This window comes from Oncorhynchus mykiss, chromosome 18, assembly GCF_057628025.1.
Source record: "Oncorhynchus mykiss isolate SJ-2025 chromosome 18, ASM5762802v1, whole genome shotgun sequence".
Lineage (NCBI taxonomy): Eukaryota > Metazoa > Chordata > Actinopteri > Salmoniformes > Salmonidae > Oncorhynchus > Oncorhynchus mykiss.
The window spans coordinates 2,605,686-2,630,000 of record NC_143039.1 but is presented as its reverse complement, the minus strand read 5'-3'; the positions used below and the strand labels follow the sequence as shown (position 1 = coordinate 2,630,000).

Below are 24,315 nucleotides of genomic sequence, written 5' to 3'. Positions count from 1 at the left end.
TGTTTCCTTCTCTCTCTCTCTCTCCCTGTTTCCTTCTCTCTCCCCCTCTCTCTCTCCCCCTCTCTCTCTCTCTTTCGCTGTTTCCCGCTCTCTCTAGCTCTCTCTCCCTGTCTCTCTCGCTCTCTAGACATTTATGTTATCTATATTTTATGTTGTCTGTCACAGTGAGGTTATATAGCTGAGGGCTGTCTGCCTTGATGTTAACACAGTGAGTCAATGCCTTCTTACAGGAGTATAGAGGTAGATCTATGTGATAGTGTTAAATACAGTCCTACAGTAGTATAGAGGTAGATCTATGTGATATAGAGGTAGATCTATGTGATAGTTTTAAATACAGTCCTACGGTAGTATTGAGGTAGATAATAGGGATGTGTTCTAATGTGGAGGGAAACATAATGGGTATGTGTTCTAATCTTTAGAGAAACATAATGGGTATGTGTTCTAATCTGGAGAGAAACATAATGGGGATGTGTTCTAATCTGGAGAGAAACATAATGGGGATGTGTTCTAATCTTTAGAGAAACATAATGGGGATGTGTTCTAATCTGGAGAGAAACATAATGGGGATGTGTTCTAATCTGGAGAGAAACATAATGGGGATGTGTTCTAATCTGGAGAGAAACATAATGCGGATGTGTTCTAATCTGGAGAGAAACATAATGGGGATGTGCTGTAATCTGGAGAGAAACATAATGGGGATGTATTCTATCCTGTAGTCTCCAGCAGAGTGTCAGCATCAGCCCTGTAGTCTCCAGCAGAGTGTACGCATTCAGCATCAGTCCTGTAGTCTCCAGCAGAGTGTCAGCATCCAGCATCAGTCCTGTAGTCTCCAGCAGAGTGTCAGCATCAGTCCTGTAGTCTCCAGCAGAGTGTCAGCATCAATCCTGTAGTCTCCAGCAGAGTGTCAGCATCCAGCATCAGTCCTGTAGTCTCCAGCAGAGTGTCAGCATCAGTCCTGTAGTCTCCAGCAGAGTGTCAACATCAGTCCTGTAGTCTCCAGCAGAGTGTCAGCATCAGTCCTGTAGTCTCCAGCAGAGTCAGCATCAGTCCTGTAGTCTCCAGCAGAGTGTCAGCATCAGTCCTGTAGTCTCCAGCAGAGTGCCAGCATCAGTCCTGTAGTCTCCAGCAGAGTGTCAGCATCAGTCCTGTAGTCTCCAGCAGAGTGTCAGCATCAGTCCTGTAGTCTCCAGCAAAGTGTCAGCATCAGTCCTGAAGTCACCAGCAGAGTGTCAGCATCAGTCCTGAAGTCTCCAGCAGAGTGTCAGCATCCAGCATCAGTCCTGTAGTCTCCAGCAGAGTGTCAGCATCAGTCCTGTAGTCTCCAGCAGTGTCAGCATCCAGCATCAGTCCTGTAGTCTCCAGCAGTGCAAGCATCAGTCCTGTAGTCTCCAGCAGTGCCAGCATCAGTCCTGTAGTCTCCAGCAGTGTCAGCATCCAGCATCAGTCCTGTAGTCTCCAGCAGTGCCAGCATCAGTCCTGTAGTCTCCAGCTGAGTGCCAGCATCAGTCCTGTAGTCTCCAGCAGAGTGTCAGCATCCAGCATCAATCCTGTAGTCTCCAGCAGTGCCAGCATCAGTCCTGTAGTCTCCAGCAGTGCCAGCATCAGTCCTGTAGTCTCCAGCAGATTGTCAGCATCAGTCCTGTAGTCTCCAGCAGATTGTCAGCATGCAGATGCAGACTGCTGCATCAGTTCCATCCATCTAGATGATGAAGACCATCCAGCTAGATGATGAAGACCATCCAGCTAGATGATGAAGGGTTATTTTGGTGTGTTTGTAGCACATGAGGATGTGTGAAACATAGTCCTCAGACAGCTTCTGTCGTTAACTTTTGATGTGACGCGATCTCCAGCTGGGTCTGACTATAATAGAACACAGTATTAAACACAGCAGACAGATACCACAGGCTGGCTGTAATCTGACTGTAATCAGAACAATACCCAGGCAGGGCTCAACTGAGCTGATAAGCATCAGTCTGTTAGTGTTCTGTGGCGCGTCGCATTACATGTTGAACCAGCGAGGAGGTGAAGTGATACCGCAGGCTGACCGTAATCTGGTGTCAGATCTCCTCAGGGACACGTCAGAACGTAGGCATCACCGCAGGCTGACCGTAATCTGGCGTCAGATCTCCCCAGGGACACGTCAGAACGTAATCTGGTGTCAGATCTCCTCAGGGACACGTCAGAACGTAGGCATCAACTCAGGCTGACTGTAATCTGGTGTCAGATCTCCTCAGGGACACGTCAGAACGTAGGCATCAACTCAGGCTGACCGTAATCTGGTGTCAGATCTCCTCAGGGACACGTCAGAACGTAATCTGGTGTCAGATCTCCTCAGGGACACGTCAGAACATAGGCATCACCGCAGGCTGACCGTAATCTGGCGTCAGATCTCCTCAGGGACACGTAAAATACGTCATTAGATAAAGAGGTCATTAACGATACGTCATTAGATAAAGACAACATTAACGATACGTCATTAGATTAAGAGGTCATTAACGATACGTCATTAGATAAAGACGACATTAACGATACGTCATTAGATAAAGAGGTCATTAACGATACATCATTAGATAAAGAGGTCATTAACGATACGTCATTAGATAAAGACAACATTAACGATACGTCATTAGATAAAGAGGTCATTAACGATACGTCATTAGATAAAGACAACATTAACGATACGTCATTAGATAAAGACAACATTAACGATACGTCATTAGATAAAGACAACATTAACGATACGTCATTAGATTAAGAGGTCATTAACGATACGTCATTAGATAAAGACGACATTAACGATACGTCATTAGATAAAGAGGTCATTAACGATGCGTCATTAGATAAAGACAACATTAACGATACGTCATTAGATAAAGAGGTCATTAACGATGCGTCATTAGATAAAGAGGTCAGTAACGATACGTCATTAGATAAAGAGGTCATTAACGATACGTCATTAGATAAAGAGGTCATTAACGATACGTCATTAGATAAAGAGGTCGCTAACGATACGTCATTAGATAAAGAGGTCGTTAACGATACGTCATTAGATAAAGACGACCACTTCTAAAAGACTAATTTCACACCATAACCTGCTGAATTTGAAATATAACTTTTCTTTAATATTTGACTTTGGCACAAATTCAAACGTGGCACTGACTCGCCCCTTTGGATGTATGTTTCAGCACTGTCTCAATGAAGAGTTAAGGCATTCGATTAGCCACGTGCGACATGCATGCGCAGTTACAAACCGGCGGAAGAGCCTGTCGCATCGTCTTAGTATGGATGAAGCCTGAGCTGGAAATGTGAAGCTAACTGAAACTGGCTAGTTTTAGAAAAACCCTCAATAGATCTCGCTTCAGTCGTAGTTTCACCCCTCTGGTTGGAGGATTCCAGATTTCCTGTTTAATCCCTCCTGATTCCCGGAATATTTCAACAGCGATTTCTGGAAAAACGTGTGGATTTGGGGGAAAGTGAGCAGGATGTTTGAACCCCATTCCCATGTTACTCTCTCCCTCCTCTTCTGCAGGTGCTAGACATTAAGAAGAAGCTGAAGCAGTCCAAAAAGTTCTGGTCCAACCTGCCAGATGAGATCTGTATTAAAGACAAGTTGACCGAGTCAGATGAAGAGCAGTGTTGGAACAGTCACGCCAAGGCCAGGTGAGAGGTGTTCAGATCACACACCTGTAGAACTACACTAACTAGTCCTACAACTAGTCTGATGAGGTCTGAACCGTGTTGGAACAGTCACGCCAAGGCCAGGTGAGAGGTGTTCAGATCACGCACCTGTAGATCTACACAAGGTAGTCCTACAACTAGTCTGATGAGGTCTGAACAGTGCTGGAACAGTCATGCAAAGGCCAGGTGAGAGGTGTTCAGATCTCGCACCTGTAGAACTACACAAGCTAGTACTACAACTAGTCTGATGAGGTCTGAACAGTGCTGGAACAGTCACGCCAAGGCCAGGTGAGAGGTGTTCAGATCACGCACCAGTAGAACTACAATAACTAGTCCTACAACTAGTCTGATGAGGTCTGAACAGTGCTGGAACAGTCACGCCAAGGCCAGGTGAGAGGTGTTCAGATCACGCACCTGTAGAACTACACTAACTAGTCCTACAACTAACCTGATGAGGTCTGAACAGTGTTGGAACAGTCACGCCAAGGCCAGGTGAGAGGTGTTCAGATCACGCACCTGTAGAACTACACTAACTAGTCCTACAACTAATCTGATGAGGTCTGAACAGTGCTGGAACAGTCACGCCAAGGCCAGGTGAGAGGTGTTCAGATCACGCACCTGTAGAACTACACTAACTAGTCCTACAACTAGTCTGATGAGGTCTGAACAGTGCTGGAACAGTCACGCCAAGGCCAGGTGAGAGGTGTTCAGATCACGCACCTGTAGAACTACACTAACTAGTCCTACAACTAGTCTGATGAGGTCTGAACAGTGCTGGAACAGTCACGCCAAGGCCAGGTGAGAGGTGTTCAGATCACGCACCTGTAGAACTACACTAACTAGTCCTACAACTAGTCTGATGAGGTCTGAACAGTGTTGGAGACCCTCAGCTCATCCACCTGTAGAACTACAATAACTAGTCCTACAAATAGTCTGATGAGGTCTGAACAGTGCTGGATACCCTCAGTCATCCAATATAACTAAACTAACTAGTCCTAAAACTAGTCTGATGAGGTCTGAACAGTGCTGGAGACCCTCAGTCATCCAATATGACTAAACTAACTAGTCCTACAACTAGTCTGATGAGGTCTGAACAGTGCTGGAGACCCTCAGTCATCCAATATAACTAAACTAACTAGTCCTACAACTAGTCTGATGAGGTCTGAACAGTGCTGGAGACCCTCAGTCATCCAATATGACTAAACTAACTAGTCCTACAACTAGTCTGATGAGGTCTGAACAGTGCTGGAGACCCTCAGTCATCCAATATAACTAAACTAACTAGTCCTACAACTAGTCTGATGAGGTCTGAACAGTGCTGGAACAGTCACGCCAAGGCCAGGTGAGAGGTGTTCAGATCACGCACCTGTAGAACTACACTAACTAGTCCTACAACTAGTCTGATGAGGTCTGAACAGTGCTGGAACAGTCACGCCAAGGCCAGGTGAGAGGTGTTCAGATCACGCACCTGTAGAACTACACTAACTAGTCCTACAACTAGTCTGATGAGGTCTGAACAGTGCTGGAACAGTCACGCCAAGGCCAGGTGAGAGGTGTTCAGATCACGCACCTGTAGAACTACACTAACTAGTCCTACAACTAGTCTGATGAGGTCTGAACAGTGTTGGAGACCCTCAGCTCATCCACCTGTAGAACTACAATAACTAGTCCTACAAATAGTCTGATGAGGTCTGAACAGTGCTGGATACCCTCAGTCATCCAATATAACTAAACTAACTAGTCCTAAAACTAGTCTGATGAGGTCTGAACAGTGCTGGATACCCTCAGTCATCCAATATAACTAAACTAACTAGTCCTAAAACTAGTCTGATGAGGTCTGAACAGTGCTGGAGACCCTCAGTCATCCAATATGACTAAACTAACTAGTCCTACAACTAGTCTGATGAGGTCTGAACAGTGCTGGAGACCCTCAGTCATCCAATATAACTAAACTAACTAGTCCTACAACTAGTCTGATGAGGTCTGAACAGTGCTGGAGACCCTCAGTCATCCAATATGACTAAACTAACTAGTCCTACAACTAGTCTGATGAGGTCTGAACAGTGCTGGAGACCCTCAGTCATCCAATATAACTAAACTAACTAGTCCTACAACTAGTCTGATGAGGTCTGAACAGTGCTGGAGACCCTCAGTCATCCAATATAACTAAACTAACTAGTCCTACAACTAGTCTGATGAGGTTTGAACAGTGCTGGAGACCCTCAGCTGATCCAGATCTATGGTACTATGGTCCTTGGTACAGGACAAGAGAGAACCAGTACTACAGCCAGTCTGATGAGGTCTGAACAGTGTTGGAGACCCTCAGTCATCCAATATAACTAAACTAACTAGTCCTACAACTAGTCTGATGAGGTCTGAACAGTGCTGGAGACCCTCAGTCATCCAATATAACTAAACTAACTAGTCCTACAACTAGTCTGATGAGGTTTGAACAGTGCTGGAGACCCTCAGCTGATCCAGATCTATGGTACTATGGTCCTTGGTACAGGACAAGAGAGAACCAGTACTACAGCCAGTCTGATGAGGTCTGAACAGTGCTGGAGACCCTCAGTCATCCAATATAAGTAAACTAACTAGTCCTACAACTAGTCTGATGAGGTCTGAACAGTGCTGGAGACCCTCAGCTGGTCCAGATCTATGGTACTATGGTCCTTGGTACAGGACAAGAGAGAACCAGTACTACAGCCAGTCTGATGAGGTCTGAACAGTGCTGGAGACCCTCAGTCATCCAATATAACTAAACTAACTAGTCCTACAACTAGTCTGATGAGGTCTGAACAGTGCTGGAGACCCTCAGTCATCCAATATAACTAAACTAACTAGTCCTACAACTAGTCTGATGAGGTTTGAACAGTGCTGGAGACCCTCAGCTGATCCAGATCTATGGTACTATGGTCCTTGGTACAGGACAAGAGAGAACCAGTACTACAGCCAGTCTGATGAGGTCTGAACAGTGTTGGAGACCCTCAGTCATCCAATATAACTAAACTAACTAGTCCTACAACTAGTCTGATGAGGTCTGAACAGTGCTGGAGACCCTCAGCTGGTCCAGAACTATGGTACTATGGTCCTTGGTACAGGACAAGAGAGAACCAGTACTACAGCCAGTCTGATGAGGTCTGAACAGTGCTGGAGTCCCTCAGCTGATCCAGATCTATGGTACTATTGTCCTTGGTACAGGACAAGAGAGAACCAGTACTACAGCCAGGGCCAGATAAGGCAGACGTACTGTTTACCTGTCAATCTCTTTATGGATATGGTGAGATGTTCTCATATATTACTGTACACTGACGTGTTTATAACTGCTTGGAATGAAAGCCAGAACCACCTTATCTCTCACCCCCCCCCCCCCCTCCAGCTAGTCGAGGCATTTTTGGCCTCACACATCACAGTCCCTGGTCACCACATCACAGTACCTGGTCACCACAACACAGTCCCTGGTCACAACTGCACAGTCCCTGGTCACAACAGCACAGTCCCTGGTCACCACAGCACAGTCCCTGGTCACCACAGCACAGTCCCTGGTCAACACAGCACAGTTCCTGGTCACCACAGCACAGACCCTGGTCAGCACAGCACAGTCCCTGGTCACCACAGCATAGTCCCTGGTCACCACATCACATTCCCTGGTGAACAAATCACAGTCCCTGGTCATAACAGCACAGTCCCTGGTCACCACAGCACAGTCCCTGGTGAACAAATCACAGTCCCTGGTCATAACAGCACCGTCCCTGGTCACCACAGCACAGTCCCTGGTCAGCACAGTCACTGGTTACCACATCACAGTCCCTGGTCAGCACAGCACGGTCCCTGGTCACCACAGTCACTGGTCACCACAGCACAGTCCCTGGTCAACACAGCACAGTCCCTGGTCACCACAGCACAGTCCCTGGTCACCACAGCATAGTCCCTGGTCACCACATCACAGTCCCTGGTGAACAAATCACAGTCCCTGGTCATAACAGCACAGTCCCTGGTCACCACAGCACAGTCCCTGGTCAGCACAGTCACTGGTCACCACATCACAGTCCCTGGTCAGCACAGCACGGTCCCTGGTCACCACAGTCACTGGTCACCACAGCACAGTCCCTGGTCAACACATCACAGTCCCTGGTCACCACAGCACAGTCCCTGGTCACCACATCACAGTCCCTGGTCACCACAGCACAGTCCCTGGTCACCAAAGCACAGTCCCTGGTCACCACATCACAGTCGCTGGTCACCACATCACAGTCCCTGGTCACCACAGCACAGTCCCTGGTCACCACAGCACAGTCCCTGGTCACCACAGCACAGTCCCTGGTCACCAAATCACAGTCCCTGGTCACCACAGCACAGTCCCTGGTCACCACAGCACAGTCCCTGGTCACCACAGCACAGTCACTGGTCACCACATCACAGTCCCTGGTCAGCACAGTCCCTGGTCACCACAGCACAGTCCCTGGTCACCACAGCACAGTCCCTGGTCACCACATCACAGTCCCTGGTCAGCACAGCACGGTCCCTGGTCACCACAGTCACTGGTCTCCACAGCACAGTCCCTGGTCAACACAGCACAGTCCCTGGTCACCACAGCACAGTCCTTGGTCACCACATCACAGTCCATGGTCACCACAGCACAGTCCCTGGTCACCACAGCACAGTCCCTGGTCACCACATCACAGTCGCTGGTCACAACATCACAGTCGCTGGTCACCACATCACAGTCGCTGGTCACCACAGCACAGTCCCTGGTCAGCACAGCATAGTCCCTGGTCACCACATCACAGTCCCTGGTGAACAAATCACAGTCCCTGGTCATAACAGCACAGTCCCTGGTCACAACAGCACAGTCCCTGGTGAACAAATCACAGTCCCTGGTCATAACAGCACAGTCCCTGGTCACCACAGCACAGTCCCTGGTCAGCACAGTCACTGGTCACCACATCACAGTCCCTGGTCAGCACAGCACGGTCCCTGGTCACCACAGTCACTGGTCACCACAGCACAGTCCCTGGTCAACACATCACAGTCCCTGGTCACCACAGCACAGTCCCTGGTCTCCACAGCATAGTCCCTGGTCACCACATCACAGTCCCTGGTGAACAAATCACAGTCCCTGGTCATAACAGCACAGTCCCTGGTCACCACAGCACAGTCCCTGGTCAGCACAGTCACTGGTCACCACATCACAGTCCCTGGTCAGCACAGCACGGTCCCTGGTCACCACAGTCACTGGTCACCACAGCACAGTCCCTGGTCACCACAGCACAGTCCCTGGTCACCACAGCACAGTCCCTGGTCACCACATCACAGTCCCTGGTCACCACAGCACAGTCCCTGGTCACCACAGCACAGTCCCTGGTCACCACATCACAGTCGCTGGTCACCACATCACAGTCCCTGGTCACCACAGCACAGTCCCTGGTCACCACAGCACAGTCCCTGGTCACCACAGCACAGTCCCTGGTCACCAAATCACAGTCCCTGGTCACCACAGCACAGTCCCTGGTCACCACAGCACAGTCCCTGGTCACCACAGCACAGTCAATGGTCACCACATCACAGTCCCTGGTCACCACAGCACAGTCCCTGGTCACCACAGCACAGTCCCTGGTCACCACAGCACAGTCCCTGGTCACCACATCACAGTCCCTGGTCACCACAGCACGGTCCCTGGTCACCACAGTCACTGGTCACCACAGCACAGTCCCTGGTCAACACAGCACAGTCCCTGGTCACCACAGCACAGTCCTTGGTCACCACATCACAGTCCCTGGTCACCACAGCACAGTCCCTGGTCACCACAGCACAGTCCCTGGTCACCACACCACAGTCGCTGGTCACCACATCACAGTCGCTGGTCACCACATCACAGTCCCTGGTCACCACAGCACAGTCCCTGGTCACCACAGCACAGTCCCTGGTCACCACAGCACAGTCCCTGGTCACCACAGCACAGTCCCTGGTCACCAAATCACAGTCCCTGGTCACCACAGCACAGTCCCTGGTCACCACAGCACAGTCCCTGGTCACCACAGCACAGTCCCTGGTCACCACAGCACAGTCACTGGTCACCACATCACAGTCCCTGGTCACCACAGCACAGTCCCTGGTCACCACAGCACAGTCCCTGGTCACCACAGCACAGTCCCTGGTCACCACATCACAGTCCCTGGTCACCACATCACAGTCCCTGGTCACCACAGCACAGTCCCTGGTCACCACAGCACAGTCCCTGGTCACCACATCACAGTCCCTGGTCACCACAGCACAGTCCCTGGTCACCACAGCACAGTCCCTGGTCACCACAGCACAACTTCCTGCTACATGGACATCTGCCGCATTTCTCTAATACTGAATACTGAGCCAGAGAGAGTCTGTCTGTCTGTCTGTCTGTCTGTCTGTCTGTCTGTTAGATCTGGAGAGGACTGGATCAGGGAGGGAGGACCCAGCAGAACTGTAGAGGACTGGATCAGGGAGAGAGGACCCAGTAGAACTGTAGAGGACTGGATTAGGGAGAGAGGACCCAGTAGAACTGTAGAGGACTGGATCAGGGAGAGAGGACCCAGTAGAACTGTAGAGGACTGGATCAGGAAGAGAGGACCCAGTAGAACTGTAGAGGACTGAATCAGGGAGAGAGGACCCAGTCGAACTGTAGGGGACTGGATCAGGGAGGGAGGACCCAGCAGAACTGTAGAGGACTGGATCAGGGAGAGAGGACCCAGCAGAACTGTAGAGGACTGGATCAGGGAGAGAGGACCCAGCAGAACTGTAGAGGACTGGATCAGGGAGAGAGGACCCAGCCGAACTGTAGAGGACTGGATCAGGAAGAGATGACCCAGCCGAACTGTAGAGGACTGGATCAGGAAGAGAGGACCCAGTAGAACTGTAGAGGACTGGATCAGGAAGAGAGGACCCAGTAGGACTGGATCAGGGAGAGAGGACCCAGTAGAACTGTAGAGGACTGGATCAGGAAGAGAGGGACTAACACAGTTGCAGAGAACCTCTTCAGGACCACTGACAGCTGCTCTCTTAGTGATGGAGAACCTCTTCAGGACCACTGACAGCTGCTCTCTTAGTGATGGAGAACCTCTTCAGGACCACAAACCTCTTATTTGACCACTGACAGCTGCTCTCTGAGTGATGGAGAACCTCTTCAGGACCACTGACAGCTGCTCTTTGAGTGATGGAGAACCTCTTCAGGACCACTGACAGCTGCTCTCTGAATGATGGAGAACCTCTTCAGGACCACTGACAGCTGCTCTCTGAGTGATAGAGAACCTCTTCAGGACCACTGATAGCTGCTCTCTGAATGATGGAGAACCTCTTCAGGACCACTGACAGCTGCTCTCTGAGTGATAGAGAACCTCTTCAGGACCACTGACAGCTGCTCTCTGAGTGATGGAGAACCTCTTCAGGACCACTGACAGCTGCTCTCTGAATGATGGAGAACCTCTTCAGGACCACTGACAGCTGCTCTCTGAGTGATAGAGAACCTCTTCAGGACCACTGATAGCTGCTCTCTGAATGATGGAGAACCTCTTCAGGACCACTGACAGCTGCTCTCTGAGTGATAGAGAACCTCTTCAGGACCACTGACAGCTGCTCTCTGAGTGATGGAGAACCTCTTCAGGACCACTGACAGCTGCTCTCTGAATGATGGAGAACCTCTTCAGGACCACTGACAGCTGCTCTCTGAGTGATGGAGAACCTCTTCAGGACCACTGACAGCTGCTCTCTGAGTGATGGAGAACCTCTTCAGGACCACTGACAGCTGCTCTCTGAATGATGGAGAACCTCTTCAGGACCACTGACAGCTGCTCTCTGAATGATGGAGAACCTCTTCAGGACCACTGACAGCTGCTCTCTGAGTGATGGAGAACCTCTTCAGGACCACCGACAGCTGCTTTCTGAATGATGGAGAACGTCCTCAGGACCACTGACAGCTGCTCTCTGAATGATGGAGAACCTCCTCAGGACCACCGACAGCTGCTCTCTGAATGCTGGAGAATTCTCCACACGATCCAGATAATTGAATCATTTCCTGCCAAATGAAATGTGATTGTCTTTTAATATGTCTTCCTCAGACATGTTTCTTAACTGGCGTTGTTGTAATCCTCCCAGGTATTTTCCTGAGGTGGTAAAGGACGGCCTCACCAACCAGCTGAACAACCCAGAGGTGGCGGTGGACATCACTAGACCGGACACTCTGATTCGCCAACAGATCATGACACTCAGAGTGATGACCAACAAGCTGAGAAACGCCTACAACGGCAACGACATCTTCTTTCAGGACTCCAGTAAGTCAGCCGCCTTGTGTTCCAAACGGTACCCTGTTCTCTCTGTAGTGCACTACCTTGACCAGGGCCCATAGGGAATAGGGCTCTATTCTCTCTGTAGTGCACTACCTTGAACAGGGACCATAGGGAATAGGGCTCTAATCTCTCTGTAGTGCACTACCAGGGCCCATAGGGAATAGGGCTCAGTCTATATAACACACTGTCTATATAACACACTGTCTAAATCAGTCTATATAACACACTGTCTATATGACACACTGTCTAAATCAGGCTATATGACACACTGTCTAAATATGGGACTGGGATTGAGCCCTGTGATGAGTCTCTGGCTCCCTAGATAAATCTAGCCCTGTGATGAGTCTCTGGCTCCCTAGTGAAATCTAGCCCTGTGGTGAGTCTCTGGCTCCCTAATGAAATCTAGCCCTGTGGTGAGTCTCTGGCTCCCTAGTGAAATCTAGCCCTGTGGTGAGTCTCTGGCTCCCTAGATAAATCTAGCCCTGTGATGAGTCTCTGGCTCCCTAGTGAAATCTAGTCCTGTGATGAGTCTCTGGCTCCCTAGTGAAATCTAGCCCTGTGATGAGTCTCTGGCTCCCTAGTGAAATCTATCCCTGTGATGAGTCTCTGGCTCCCTAGTGAAATCTAGCCCTGTGATGAGTCTCTGGCTCCCTAGTGAAATCTAGCGGATGCTACATGTTGTTTGAGGAGTATAACCCCACGGAGTCTGTAGACAAGTGGTGGATGTCAAGGCCTGATCATCCAGACCTGTCTTACTGTCTTACTCCTCTCTACCATCAGGTAGAGAGGAGAGGGTTGATGGTAGAGAGGAGAGGGGCTGATGGTAGAGAGGAGAGGGGATGATGGTAGAGAGGAGAGGGGCTGATGGTAGAGAGGAGAGGGGCTGATGGTAGAGAGCAGAGGGGTTGATGGTAGAGAGGAGAGGTCCTGATGGTAGAGAGGAGAGGGGCTGATGGTAGAGAGGAGAGGGGCTGATGGTAGAGAGGAGAGGGGTTGATGGTAGAGAGGAGAGGGGCTGATAGTAGAGAGGAGTGGGGCTGATGGTAGAGAGGAGAGGGGCTGATGGTAGAGAGGAGAGGGGCTGATGGTAGAGAGGAGTGGGGCTGATGGTAGAGAGGAGAGGGGCTGAAGGTAGAGAGGAGAGGGGCTGATGGTAGAGAGGAGAGGGGTTGATGGTAGAGAGGAGAGGGGCTGATAGTAGAGAGGAGTGGGGCTGATGGTAGAGAGGAGAGGGGCTGATGGTAGAGAGGAGAGGGGTTGATGGTAGAGAGGAGAGGGGCTGATAGTAGAGAGGAGTGGGGCTGATGGTAGAGAGGAGAGGGGCTGATGGTAGAGAGGAGTGGTCCTGATGGTGGAGAGGAGAGGGGCTGATGGTAGAGAGGAGACTCTTGACTGCCCCTCAGGAGACTGTTGGACGTGACCTGGATACTCCAGCCTCTGTTAAAGACCGTTGTCCAGCACCAAGAACGAAATTTACTTTTGTTTTTTAAATAAATCTATTGTTTATAAACCCGCTTACCCCTTCAAAGTCGGAGGATACGTGTGCAAATAAAATATGTGGTCAGAATAATCAGATCAGATTGTGATGTCATACTGGGGGTGAAAAACGTTTTTTTTAAATTAAAAACTCAATTCCACCTGAACAGGCTGAAATGCAAATAATATATATATTTTTTTTTATCTTACACTAAAAGGACATTATGATAATTGAACCATTTTCAGTGTTATTTCAACGTCATAGTATGGAAATATCACATTTCTCTGTCTGCATTGCCTCATTACAACCAAAAAACATTTTTATTTTTTATTTTTTATGATATATTGCCAATTTTGACTTTACCGTCCTGTGGTGATCGCTCAGCTCTGCCTCCAGGACAATAAACATCCACCTGCAAAGTGAAACAGACATCATTAGGGGCTTTGAATAACACTGGCTGGGACAACAAGGCCGGGATATGGCCCAGAAATCTTTCATGGCAGACGGTCAACTATCTGTTGTTTGAGTCTGTTTGGAACCTCACTTATTGTGTGTGTGTGTCTGTGTGTGTGTGTGTGTGTGTGTGTGTGTGTGTGTGTGTGTGTGTGTGTGTGTGTGTGTGTGTGTGTGTGTGTGTGTCTGTCTGTCTGTCTGTCTGTCTGTCTGTCTGTCTGTCTGTCTGTCTGTCTCTCTGTCTCTCTCTCTCTCTGTATGTCTCTCTCTGTCTGTCTCTCTCTGTGTCTGTCTGTCTATCTGTCTGTCTGTCTGTCTGTCTGTCTGTCTGTCTGTCTGTCTGTCTGTCTCTCTCTGTGTCTGTCTGTCTGTCTGTCTGTCTGTCTGTCTGTCTGTCTGTCTGTCTGTCTGTCTGTCTGTCTTGTCTGTCTCCTCTCTCCAGGTGACGAGGGCAGTGGCAGCAGCAGTGGCTGTACAGAGGGATGTACCACAGAGTTTGTGTTTGTGGGTCCAGAGGCCCCCGTGGTGGGAGCAGACAGGAGTGATGAGCGAGCTTCGGCTGCAGCAGGCAGCGCCCCACATCCCTCCAGACCCTCTCTACCCCTGCTACTGACCCTCTCTCTCACAGCCCTGTCCTGGTCCAGGAGATAATACCAGCTGGCCCGAGAGGACACCAGGACATTACTGCTACTCTGACTCTGGCACCAATCAGACAGCCAGCCAGCAGGTCGTCATACTAACTGTTAGTGTTCTCTAAACGGAACCAGAACAGGACAACCCTTTTGGATCCCCACCATGAAGAGATATGGTGACAGTAGTATACTGTAGTAGACTGAGGAGTGTTGTGAGTGCTGCATCCTGCTTTGTCCCCAAAGATCTCTCTGTTCTAAGATGTTCTGTTCTAATCTGCTCTGTTCTATTCTGCTCTGTTCTATTCTAATCTGTTCTGTTCTATTCTAATCTGTTCTGCTCTATTCTAATCTGTTCTGCTCTATTCTAATCTGTTCTGCTCTAATCTGTTCTGTTCTGCTCTATTCTAATCTGTTCTGCTCTATTCTAATCTGTTATGCTCTATTCTAATCTGTTCTGCTCTAATCTGTTCTGCTCTAATCTGTTCTGTTCTGCTCTATTCTAATCTGTTCTGCTCTATTCTAATCTGTTCTGCTCTAATCTGTTCTGTTCTAATCTGTTCTGCTCTATTCTAATCTGTTCTGCTCTATTCTAATCTGTTCTGCTCTATTCTAATCTGTTCTGCTCTAATCTGTTCTGTTCTAATCTGTTCTGTTCTGCTTTGTTCTGCTCTGCTCTGCTCTATTCTGTTCTAATCTGTTCTGCTCTAATCTGTTCTGTTCCGCTTTGTTCTAATCTGTTCAACTCTATTCTAATCTCTTCTGCTCTGTTCTAATCTGCTCTGCTCTTTTCTAATCCGTTCTGACCTATTCTGCTCTATTCTAATCTATTCTAATCTGTTCTGCTCTATTATAATATGTTCTGCTCTATTCTAATCTGTTCTGCTCTGCTCTATTCTAATCCATTCTAATCTGTTCTGCTCTAATCTGTTCTGCTCTATTCTAATCTGTTCTGCTCTATTCTAATCTGTTCTGCTCTTCTCTATTCTAATCTGTTCTGTTCTATTCTAATCTGTTCTGCTCTATTCTAATCTGTTCTGCTCTTCTCTATTCTAATCTGTTCTGTTCTATTCTATTCTGTTCTGCTCTATTCTAATCTGTTCTGTTCTATTCTAATCTGTTCTGCTCCTCTCTGCTCGGTGACGTCCAGAACAGAACATAGCGTCAGTGGGGCAGCCAAACTTCTCCCCTTTTCTCCAAACCAACCAACTGCTTCTCTCCTTTTCTCTGATTGAACAACAACATGCTCTTTCTCTCCTGGAGAGACAGAATGAGAACACAATTTAGAGCGATGATGATGATGATGATGATGAATTTAAAAATACATGAGATTCTATTTTTCTTTCTTTGTAAAGCAGAATTATGAAACTTCAACATGAAATAAATAGAGAACCCTGAGAAGGTTCTGTTAGTTCCTACATCCTCCCACAACAGAGAGAGAAGGTTCTGTTAGGACCTACATCCTCCCACAACAGACAGAGAAGGTTCTGTTAGTACCTACATCCTCCCACAACAGAGAGAGAAGGTTCTGTTAGGACCTACATCCTCCCACAACAGAGAGAGAAGGTTCTGTTAGGACCTACATCCTCCCACAACAGACAGAGAAGGTTCTGTTAGGACCTACATCCTCCCACAACAGACAGAGAAGGTTCTGTTAGTACCTACATCCTCCCACAACAGAGAGAGAGAAGGTTCTGTTAGGACCTACATCCTCCCACAACAGACATAGAAGGTTCTGTTAGTACCTACATCCTCCCACAACAGACAGAGAAGGTTCTGTTAGGACCTACATCCTCCCACAACAGAGAGAGAAGGTTCTGTTAGGACCTACATCCTCCCACAACAGACAGAGAAGGTTCTGTTAGTACCTACATCCTCCCACAACAGACAGAGGAGGTTCTGTTAGGACCTACATCCTCCCACAACAGACAGATAAGGTTCCTAAGCCTGGGTTCCTACCACATCCTGTTCCTTTAACTAAGGGCCTGGGTTCCTACCACATCCTGTTCCTTTAACTAAGGGCCTGGGTTCCTACCACATCCTGTTCCTTTAACTAAGGGCCTGGGTTCCTACCACATCCTGTTCCTTTAACTAAGGGCCTGGGTTCCTACCACATCCTGTTCCTTTAACAAAGGGCCTGGGTTCCTACCACATCCTGTTCCTTTAACTAAGGGCCTGGGTTTCTACCACATCCTGTTCCTTTAACTAAGAGGCTGGGTTCCTACCACATCCTGTTCCTTTAACTAAGGGCCTGGGTTTCTACCACATCCTGTCACTATGGAGGAGCTCTCAGATAGCAACCAGGCACATGTCCCAAATGACACCCCATTAGAGCACTAAACAGGGAACCAGAGTTCAACACCCCATTAGAGCACTAAACAGGGAACCAGAGTTCAACACCCCATTAGAGCACTAAACAGGGAGCCAGAGTTCAACACCCCATTAGAGCACTAAACAGGGAACCAGAGTTCAGCTCCCCATTAGAGCACTAAACAGGGAACCAGAGTTCAACACCCCATTAGAGCACTAAACAGGGAACCAGAGTTCAGCTCCCCATTAGAACACTAAACAGGAAACCAGAGTTCAACACCCCATTAGAGCACTAACCAGGGAGCCAGAGTTCAACACCCCATTAGAGCACTAAACAGGGAGCCAGAGTTCAGCTCCCCATTAGAGCACTAAACAGGAAACCAGAGTTCAACACCCCATTAGAGCACTAACTAGGGAACCAGAGTTCAACACCCCATTAGAACACTAAACAGTGAGCCAGAGTTCAGCTCCCCATTAGAGCACTAAACAGGGAACCAGAGTTCATCTCCCCATTAAAGCACTAAACAGGGAGCCAGAGTTCAGCTCCCCATTAGAGCACTAAACAGGGAACCAGAGTTCATCTCCCCATTAAAGCACTAAACAGGGAGCCAGAGTTCAGCTCCCCATTAGAGCACTAAACAGGAAACCAGAGTTCAACACCCCATTAGAGCACTAACTAGGGAACCAGAGTTCAACACCCCATTAAAGCACTAAACAGGGAGCCAGAGTTAAAATGTGAAACCAGTCATATGGCAACATTTTGAAGCATATCAACACAGCACCTTTTCCACCATAAAGGTTAGAAAATGCTGACCTTATAACTTACCGGGATGAGACCCAAGCGAGAGGCTTCTGTAGCCATGGTCAAATGACAGGGAGGCGCCAAACCTACCGAGATCATTTATGATTTCTAGGAGGTTTTAATTATATGCCCAGACGTTTCAGACTGTATTTTTTTTAACCATTTGTATCGTGTTAAAGATTAGCCATTATCCACAGACACTGTCACTTATACCAACATGCATTTTAGTGTTAGTTTCCTAGCATTTATATCTTTAGTGTTAGTTTCCTTACATGTTCTGTCTGAATCGGGCCCACAGGGAATAGAGTGTAATGTGGGACTCAGCCCTAGAGACCAGGAGGCTTGTGGGTTCTCAGTCCATTCCTCTCTGTCCCATTGTAAAGGTGTGTGTCTGAATCGGGCCCACGGGGAATAGAGTGTAATTCTTCATCCTGTTGTTGTGGTCAGAAATATTATTATCATCCTTCTACTACACACATTTATGTTGTTCATTTATTTGGGGAAGATTTAGCCTTTCTGATAGTGTATCATTAAACATTTAAACTCCGTCCTCCCCACAGACAGAAAGGTTTTTAGTTGCTTCGGGGCAACGCTGTGCCATAAGGGTACTAAAACACCAAATAAAATGTGTTTTTTCTGAACATTTATTTATTTATTTTTTGTTGTTGTAGAAACAAGCACTCTTTTCATTAAAAAGAATGACAAGTTGGTCATAAACGAGTATTTTAAACCTGATATCTGCGGTCCATTGTTCCTCTCTGTCACTATGTGAAGGGGGGTTGATCCTACCTGGACAACGAGGCTCCTTTCACCCATAGAGTGGCTCGGAGTCCATTGTCTGTTATTGTCAGTGGATGTGTTGGCAAAAACACATTGACCAAGGCCATCATTTTACATCAAATGTCTTTCTTTCAGCATGATATTTCCCTGCACAACGTTTCCCTGAGGCAACAACAAAAAAGTACACAATATTTATTTAAAAAAATATATATATATATGTTATATTATATATATATGTTATGTTATATATCGAAACCAATCAAATATGATTCTTTAGAGGTTCCTACACAAGTACATATTTTATTTTTATTGTCAAGTTATTTCTATTTCAACACCCAGCATAACGAGATGTATCTTATGTCTTCGCTCAAACCACTCACTCGCGATATTCTGCCTCCTGAAATAATGTCCCTCCCCCAGTTCATACATCATACCAACTTCTGCCTCCTGAAATAATGTCCCTCCCCCAGTTCATACATCATACCAACTTCTGCCTCCTGAAATAATGTCCCTCCCCCAGTTCATACATCATACCACCTTCTGCCTCCTGAAATAATGTCCCTCCCCCAGTTCATACATCATACCAACTTCTGCCTCCTGAAATAATGTCCCTCCCCCCAGTTCATACATCATACCAACTTCTGCCTCCTGAAATAATGTCCCTCCCCCCAGTTCATACATCATACCAACTTCTGCCTCCTGAAATAATGTCCCTCCCCCAGTTCATACATCATACCAACTTCTGCCTCCTGAAATAATGTCCCTCCCCCCAGTTCATACATCATACCAACTTCTGCCTCCTGAAATAATGTCCCTCCCCAAGTTCATACATCATACCAACTTCTGCCTCCTGAAATAATGTCCCTCCCCCAGTTCATACATCATACCAACTTCTGCCTCCTGAAATAATGTCCCTCCCCCAGTTCATACATCATACCAACTTCTGCCTCCTGAAATAATGTCCCTCCCCCAGTTCATACATCATACCAACTTCTGCCTCCTGAAATAATGTCCCTCCCCCAGTTCATACATCATACCAACTTCTGCACCTCACTGGGATGGTTTACAGACGTCATCACATATTGTCCTGTGTAGAAATGGGAAAACATTCATATGGGACTGTGTCTGAAGGGCAAAACAGATTTCTGTTTTTTGTTTTATTCAGTTGTAAAGCAGAGAGATATTACCGTCTGAAATGTTGGGTCTCTGACCTCTTCTCTCCTTTGGCTTACTGTCTGAAATGTTGGGTCTGACCTCTTCTCTCCTTTTGCTTACTGTCTGAAATGTTGGGTCTGACCTCTTCTCTCCTTTTGCTTACTGTCTGAAATGTTGGGTCTGACCTCTTCTCTCCTTTGGCTTACTGTCTGAAATGTTGGGTCTGACCTCTTCTCTCCTTGGGCTTACTGTCTGAAATGTTGGGTCTGACCTCTTCTCTCCTTTGGCTTACTGTCTGAAATGTTGGGTCTGACCTCTTCTCTCCTTTGGCTTACTGTCTGAAATGTTGGGTCTGACCTCTTCTCTCCTTGGGCTTACCGTCTGAAATGTTGGGTCTGACCTCTTCTCTCCTTTGGCTTACTGTCTGAAATGTTGGGTCTGACCTCTTCTCTCCTTTGGCTTACTGTCTGAAATGTTGGGTCTGACCTCTTCTCTCCGTGGGCTTACTGTCTGAAATGTTGGGTCTGACCTCTTCTCTCCTTGGGCTTACTGTCTGAAATGTTGGGTCTGACCTCTTCTCTCCTTGGGCTTACTGTCTGAAATGTTGGGTCTGACCTCTTCTCTCCTTTGGCTTACTGTCTGAAATGTTGGGTCTTACCTCTTCTCTCCTTTGGCTTACTGTCTGAAATGTTGGGTCTGACCTCTTCTCTCCTTTGGCTTACTGTCTGAAATGTTGGGTCTGACCTCTTCTCTCCTTTGGCTTACTGTCTGAAATGTTGGGTCTCTGACCTCTTCAGTTTATCTGTCATCAGATTCAAAACCTCAAAGTTTTAAATGTGTCTTGGCTGGATGGCAGAGTATCAATGTTTGGCTTTTTAAATAACTATCCCGAAAGAGATCTACCATCATGGTTATTGGTTTAATCTATTTGAGTTCACTTTTAATACTGTTTATGTTCCACGAAATGATGTGCCGTCTTGTCCGACTGAAAGACGAGGTACTACGTTTTAATTTGGCACTTAAAGTTCTATGAGGAGGAGCACATTTTAATAGCTTCAAGTTATTCCCACAGCGCACTGCTGCTGCATTACACTAGTCGGGGTGGATCGAGACGTTATTCCCACAGCGCACTGCTGCTGCATTACACTAGTCGGGGTGGATCGAGACGTTATTCCCACAGCGCACTGCTGCTGCATTACACTAGTCGGGGTGGATCGAGACGTTATTCCCACAGCGCACTGCTGCTGCATTACACTAGTCGGGGTGGATCGAGACGTTCTCCCACAGCACACTGCTGCATTACACTAGTCGGGGTGGATCGAGACGTTATTCCCACAGCGCATTGCTGCATTACACTAGTCGGGGTGGATCGAGACGTTATTCACACAGCGCATTGCTGCATTACACTAGTCGGGGTGGATCGAGACGTTATTCCCACAGTGCACTGCTGCAGCATTACACTAGTCGGGGTGGATCGAGACGTTATTCCCACAGCGCACTGCTGCAGCATTACACTAGTCGGGGTGGATCGAGACGTTATTCCCACAGTGCACTGCTGCAGCATTACACTAGTCGGGGTGGATCGAGATGTCCGTTGTACGAGCAGACATGCCTTACCATTGTCTTTAAAGAAAAGGTAAATGGATTGCTTGTTTGGGATTTTCTTACACGTTCTTGTATACAGAAAAATTATGAATGAGTACAAATAAACATTTTATTAAAAAATTAAACTGTCTCTTGATGACTTACAGTTTCAATACAATGTATCACTCTGATGAATGACTGCATCACTGCCCTTTACATGAACATGTCAGAGATGTCCCCTGCTATAGGTCCACCATCACTGAGACATGTCAGAGATGTCCCCTGCTATAGGTCCACCATCACTGAGACATGTCAGAGATGTCCCCTGCTATAGATCCACCATCACTGAGACATGACAGAGATGTCCCCTGCTATAGGTCCACCATCACTGAGACATGTCAGAGATGTCCCCTTCTATAGGTCCACCATCACTGAGACATGTCAGAGATGTCCCCTTCTATAGGTCCACCATCACTGAGACATGTCAGAGATGTCCCCTGCTATAGTTCCACCATCACTGAGACATGTCAGAGATGTCCCCTGCTATAGGTCCACCATCACTGAGACATGTCAGAGATGTCCCCTGCTATAGGTCCACCATCACTGAGACATGTCAGAGATGTCCCCTTCTATAGGTCCACCATCACTGAGACATGTCAGAGATGTCCCCTGCTATAGGTCCACCATCACTGAGACATGTCAGAGATGTCCCCTGCTATAGGTCCACCATCACTGAGACATATCAGAGATGTCCCCTGCTGTAGGTCCACCATCACTGAGACATGTCAGAGATGTCCCCTTCTATAGGTCCACCATCACTGAGACATGTCAGAGATGTCCCCTGCTATAGGTCCACCATCACTGAGACATGTCAGAGATGTCCCCTTCTATAGGTCCACCATCACTGAGACATGTCAGAGATGTCCCCTGCTATAGGTCCACCATCACTGAGACATGTCAGAGATGTCCCCTGCTATAGGTCCACCATCACTGAGACATGTCAGAGATGTCCCCTGCTATAGATCCACCATCACTGAGACATGACAGAGATGTCCCCTGCTATAGGTCCACCATCACTGAGACATGTCAGAGATGTCCCCTTCTATAGGTCCACCATCACTGAGACATGTCAGAGATGTCCCCTTCTATAGGTCCACCATCACTGAGACATGTCAGAGATGTCCCCTGCTATAGTTCCACCATCACTGAGACATGTCAGAGATGTCCCCTGCTATAGGTCCACCATCACTGAGACATGTCAGAGATGTCCCCTGCTATAGGTCCACCATCACTGAGACATGTCAGAGATGTCCCCTTCTATAGGTCCACCATCACTGAGACATGTCAGAGATGTCCCCTGCTATAGGTCCACCATCACTGAGACATGTCAGAGATGTCCCCTGCTATAGGTCCACCATCACTGAGACATATCAGAGATGTCCCCTGCTGTAGGTCCACCATCACTGAGACATGTCAGAGATGTCCCCTTCTATAGGTCCACCATCACTGAGACATGTCAGAGATGTCCCCTTTTATAGGTCCACCATCACTGAGACATGTCAGAGATGTCCCCTGCTATAGTTCCACCATCACTGAGACATGTCAGAGATGTCCCCTGCTATAGATCCACCATCACTGAGACATGTCAGAGATGTCCCCTGCTATAGGTCCACCATCACTGAGACATGTCAGAGATGTCCCCTGCTATAGATCCACCATCACTGAGACATGACAGAGATGTCCCCTGCTATAGGTTCACCATCACTGAGACATGTCAGAGATGTCCCCTTCTATAGGTCCACCATCACTGAGACATGTCAGAGATGTCCCCTTCTATAGGTCCACCATCACTGAGACATGTCAGAGATGTCCCCTGCTATAGTTCCACCATCACTGAGACATGTCAGAGATGTCCCCTGCTATAGGTCCACCATCACTGAGACATGTCAGAGATGTCCCCTGCTATAGGTCCACCATCACTGAGACATGTCAGAGATGTCCCCTGCTGTAGGTCCACCATCACTGAGACATGTCAGAGATTTCCCCTGCTATAGGTCCACCATCACTGAGACATGTCAGAGATGTCCCCTGCTATAGGTCCACCATCACTGAGACATGTCAGAGATGTCCCCTTCTATAGGTCCACCATCACTGAGACATGTCAGAGATGCCCCCTGCTATAGGTCCACCATCACTGAGACATGTCAGAGATGTCCCCTTCTATAGGTCCACCATCACTGAGACATGTCAGAGATGTCCCCTGCTATAGGTCCACCATCACTGAGACATGTCAGAGATGTCCCCTGCTATAGGTCCACCATCACTGAGACATGTCAGAGATGTCCCCTTCTATAGGTCCACCATCACTGAGACATGTCAGAGATGTCCCCTGCTATAGGTCCACCATCCACTGAGACATGTCAGATATGTCCCCTGCTATAGGTCCACCATCCACTGAGACATGTCAGAGATGTCCCCTTCTATAGGTCCACCATCACTGAGACATGTCAGAGATGTCCCCTGCTATAGGTCCACCATCCACTGAGACATGTCAGAGATGTCCCCTTCTATAGGTCCACCATCCACTGAGACATGTCAGAGATGTCCCCTGTTATAGGTCCACCATCCACTGAGCCATGTCAGAGATGTCCCCTGCTATAGGTCCACCATCCACTGAGACATGTCAGAGATGTCCCCTTCTATAGGTCCACCATCACTGAGACAAAGACCTGTCAGAGATGTCCCCTTCTATAGGTCCACCATCACTGAGACATGTCAGAGATGTCCCCTTCTATAGGTCCACCATCACTGAGACATGTCAGAGATGTCCCCTTCTATAGGTTCACCATCACTGAGACATGTCAGAGATGTCCCCTGCTATAGGTCCACCATCACTGAGACATGTCAGAGATGTCCCCTTCTATAGGTCCACCATCACTGAGACATGTCAGAGATGTCCCCTGCTATAGGTCCACCATCACTGCCATTTACATGAACTTGTCAGAGATGTCCCCTGCTATAGGTCCACCATCACTGAGACATGTCAGAGATGTCCCCTGCTATAGGTCCACCATCACTGAGACATGTCAGAGATGTCCCCTTCTATAGGTCCACCATCACTGAGACATG

General features: G+C 47.9%; 1 protein-coding gene across 2 annotated transcripts in view; it reads left to right on the top strand.

The window, feature by feature from the left end:
• Positions 1 to 17,672, top strand: part of LOC110513658 (glypican-6) — a 361,504-nt gene extending 343,832 nt beyond the window's left edge. Inside the window, exons 7-9 of one of the 2 annotated variants that reach the window (XM_090206942.1) lie at positions 3,530 to 3,660; positions 11,806 to 11,981; positions 14,369 to 17,672. In XM_090206942.1, the coding sequence (XP_090063068.1) occupies positions 3,530 to 3,660; positions 11,806 to 11,981; positions 14,369 to 14,577 (516 nt within the window). In that variant the 3' untranslated portion in view covers positions 14,578 to 17,672. The remainder of the gene's footprint in view (positions 1 to 3,529; positions 3,661 to 11,805; positions 11,982 to 14,368) is intronic. The other variant, XM_090206943.1, reaches the window with a different exon arrangement.
• Positions 17,673 to 24,315: the final 6,643 nt, after the last annotated feature.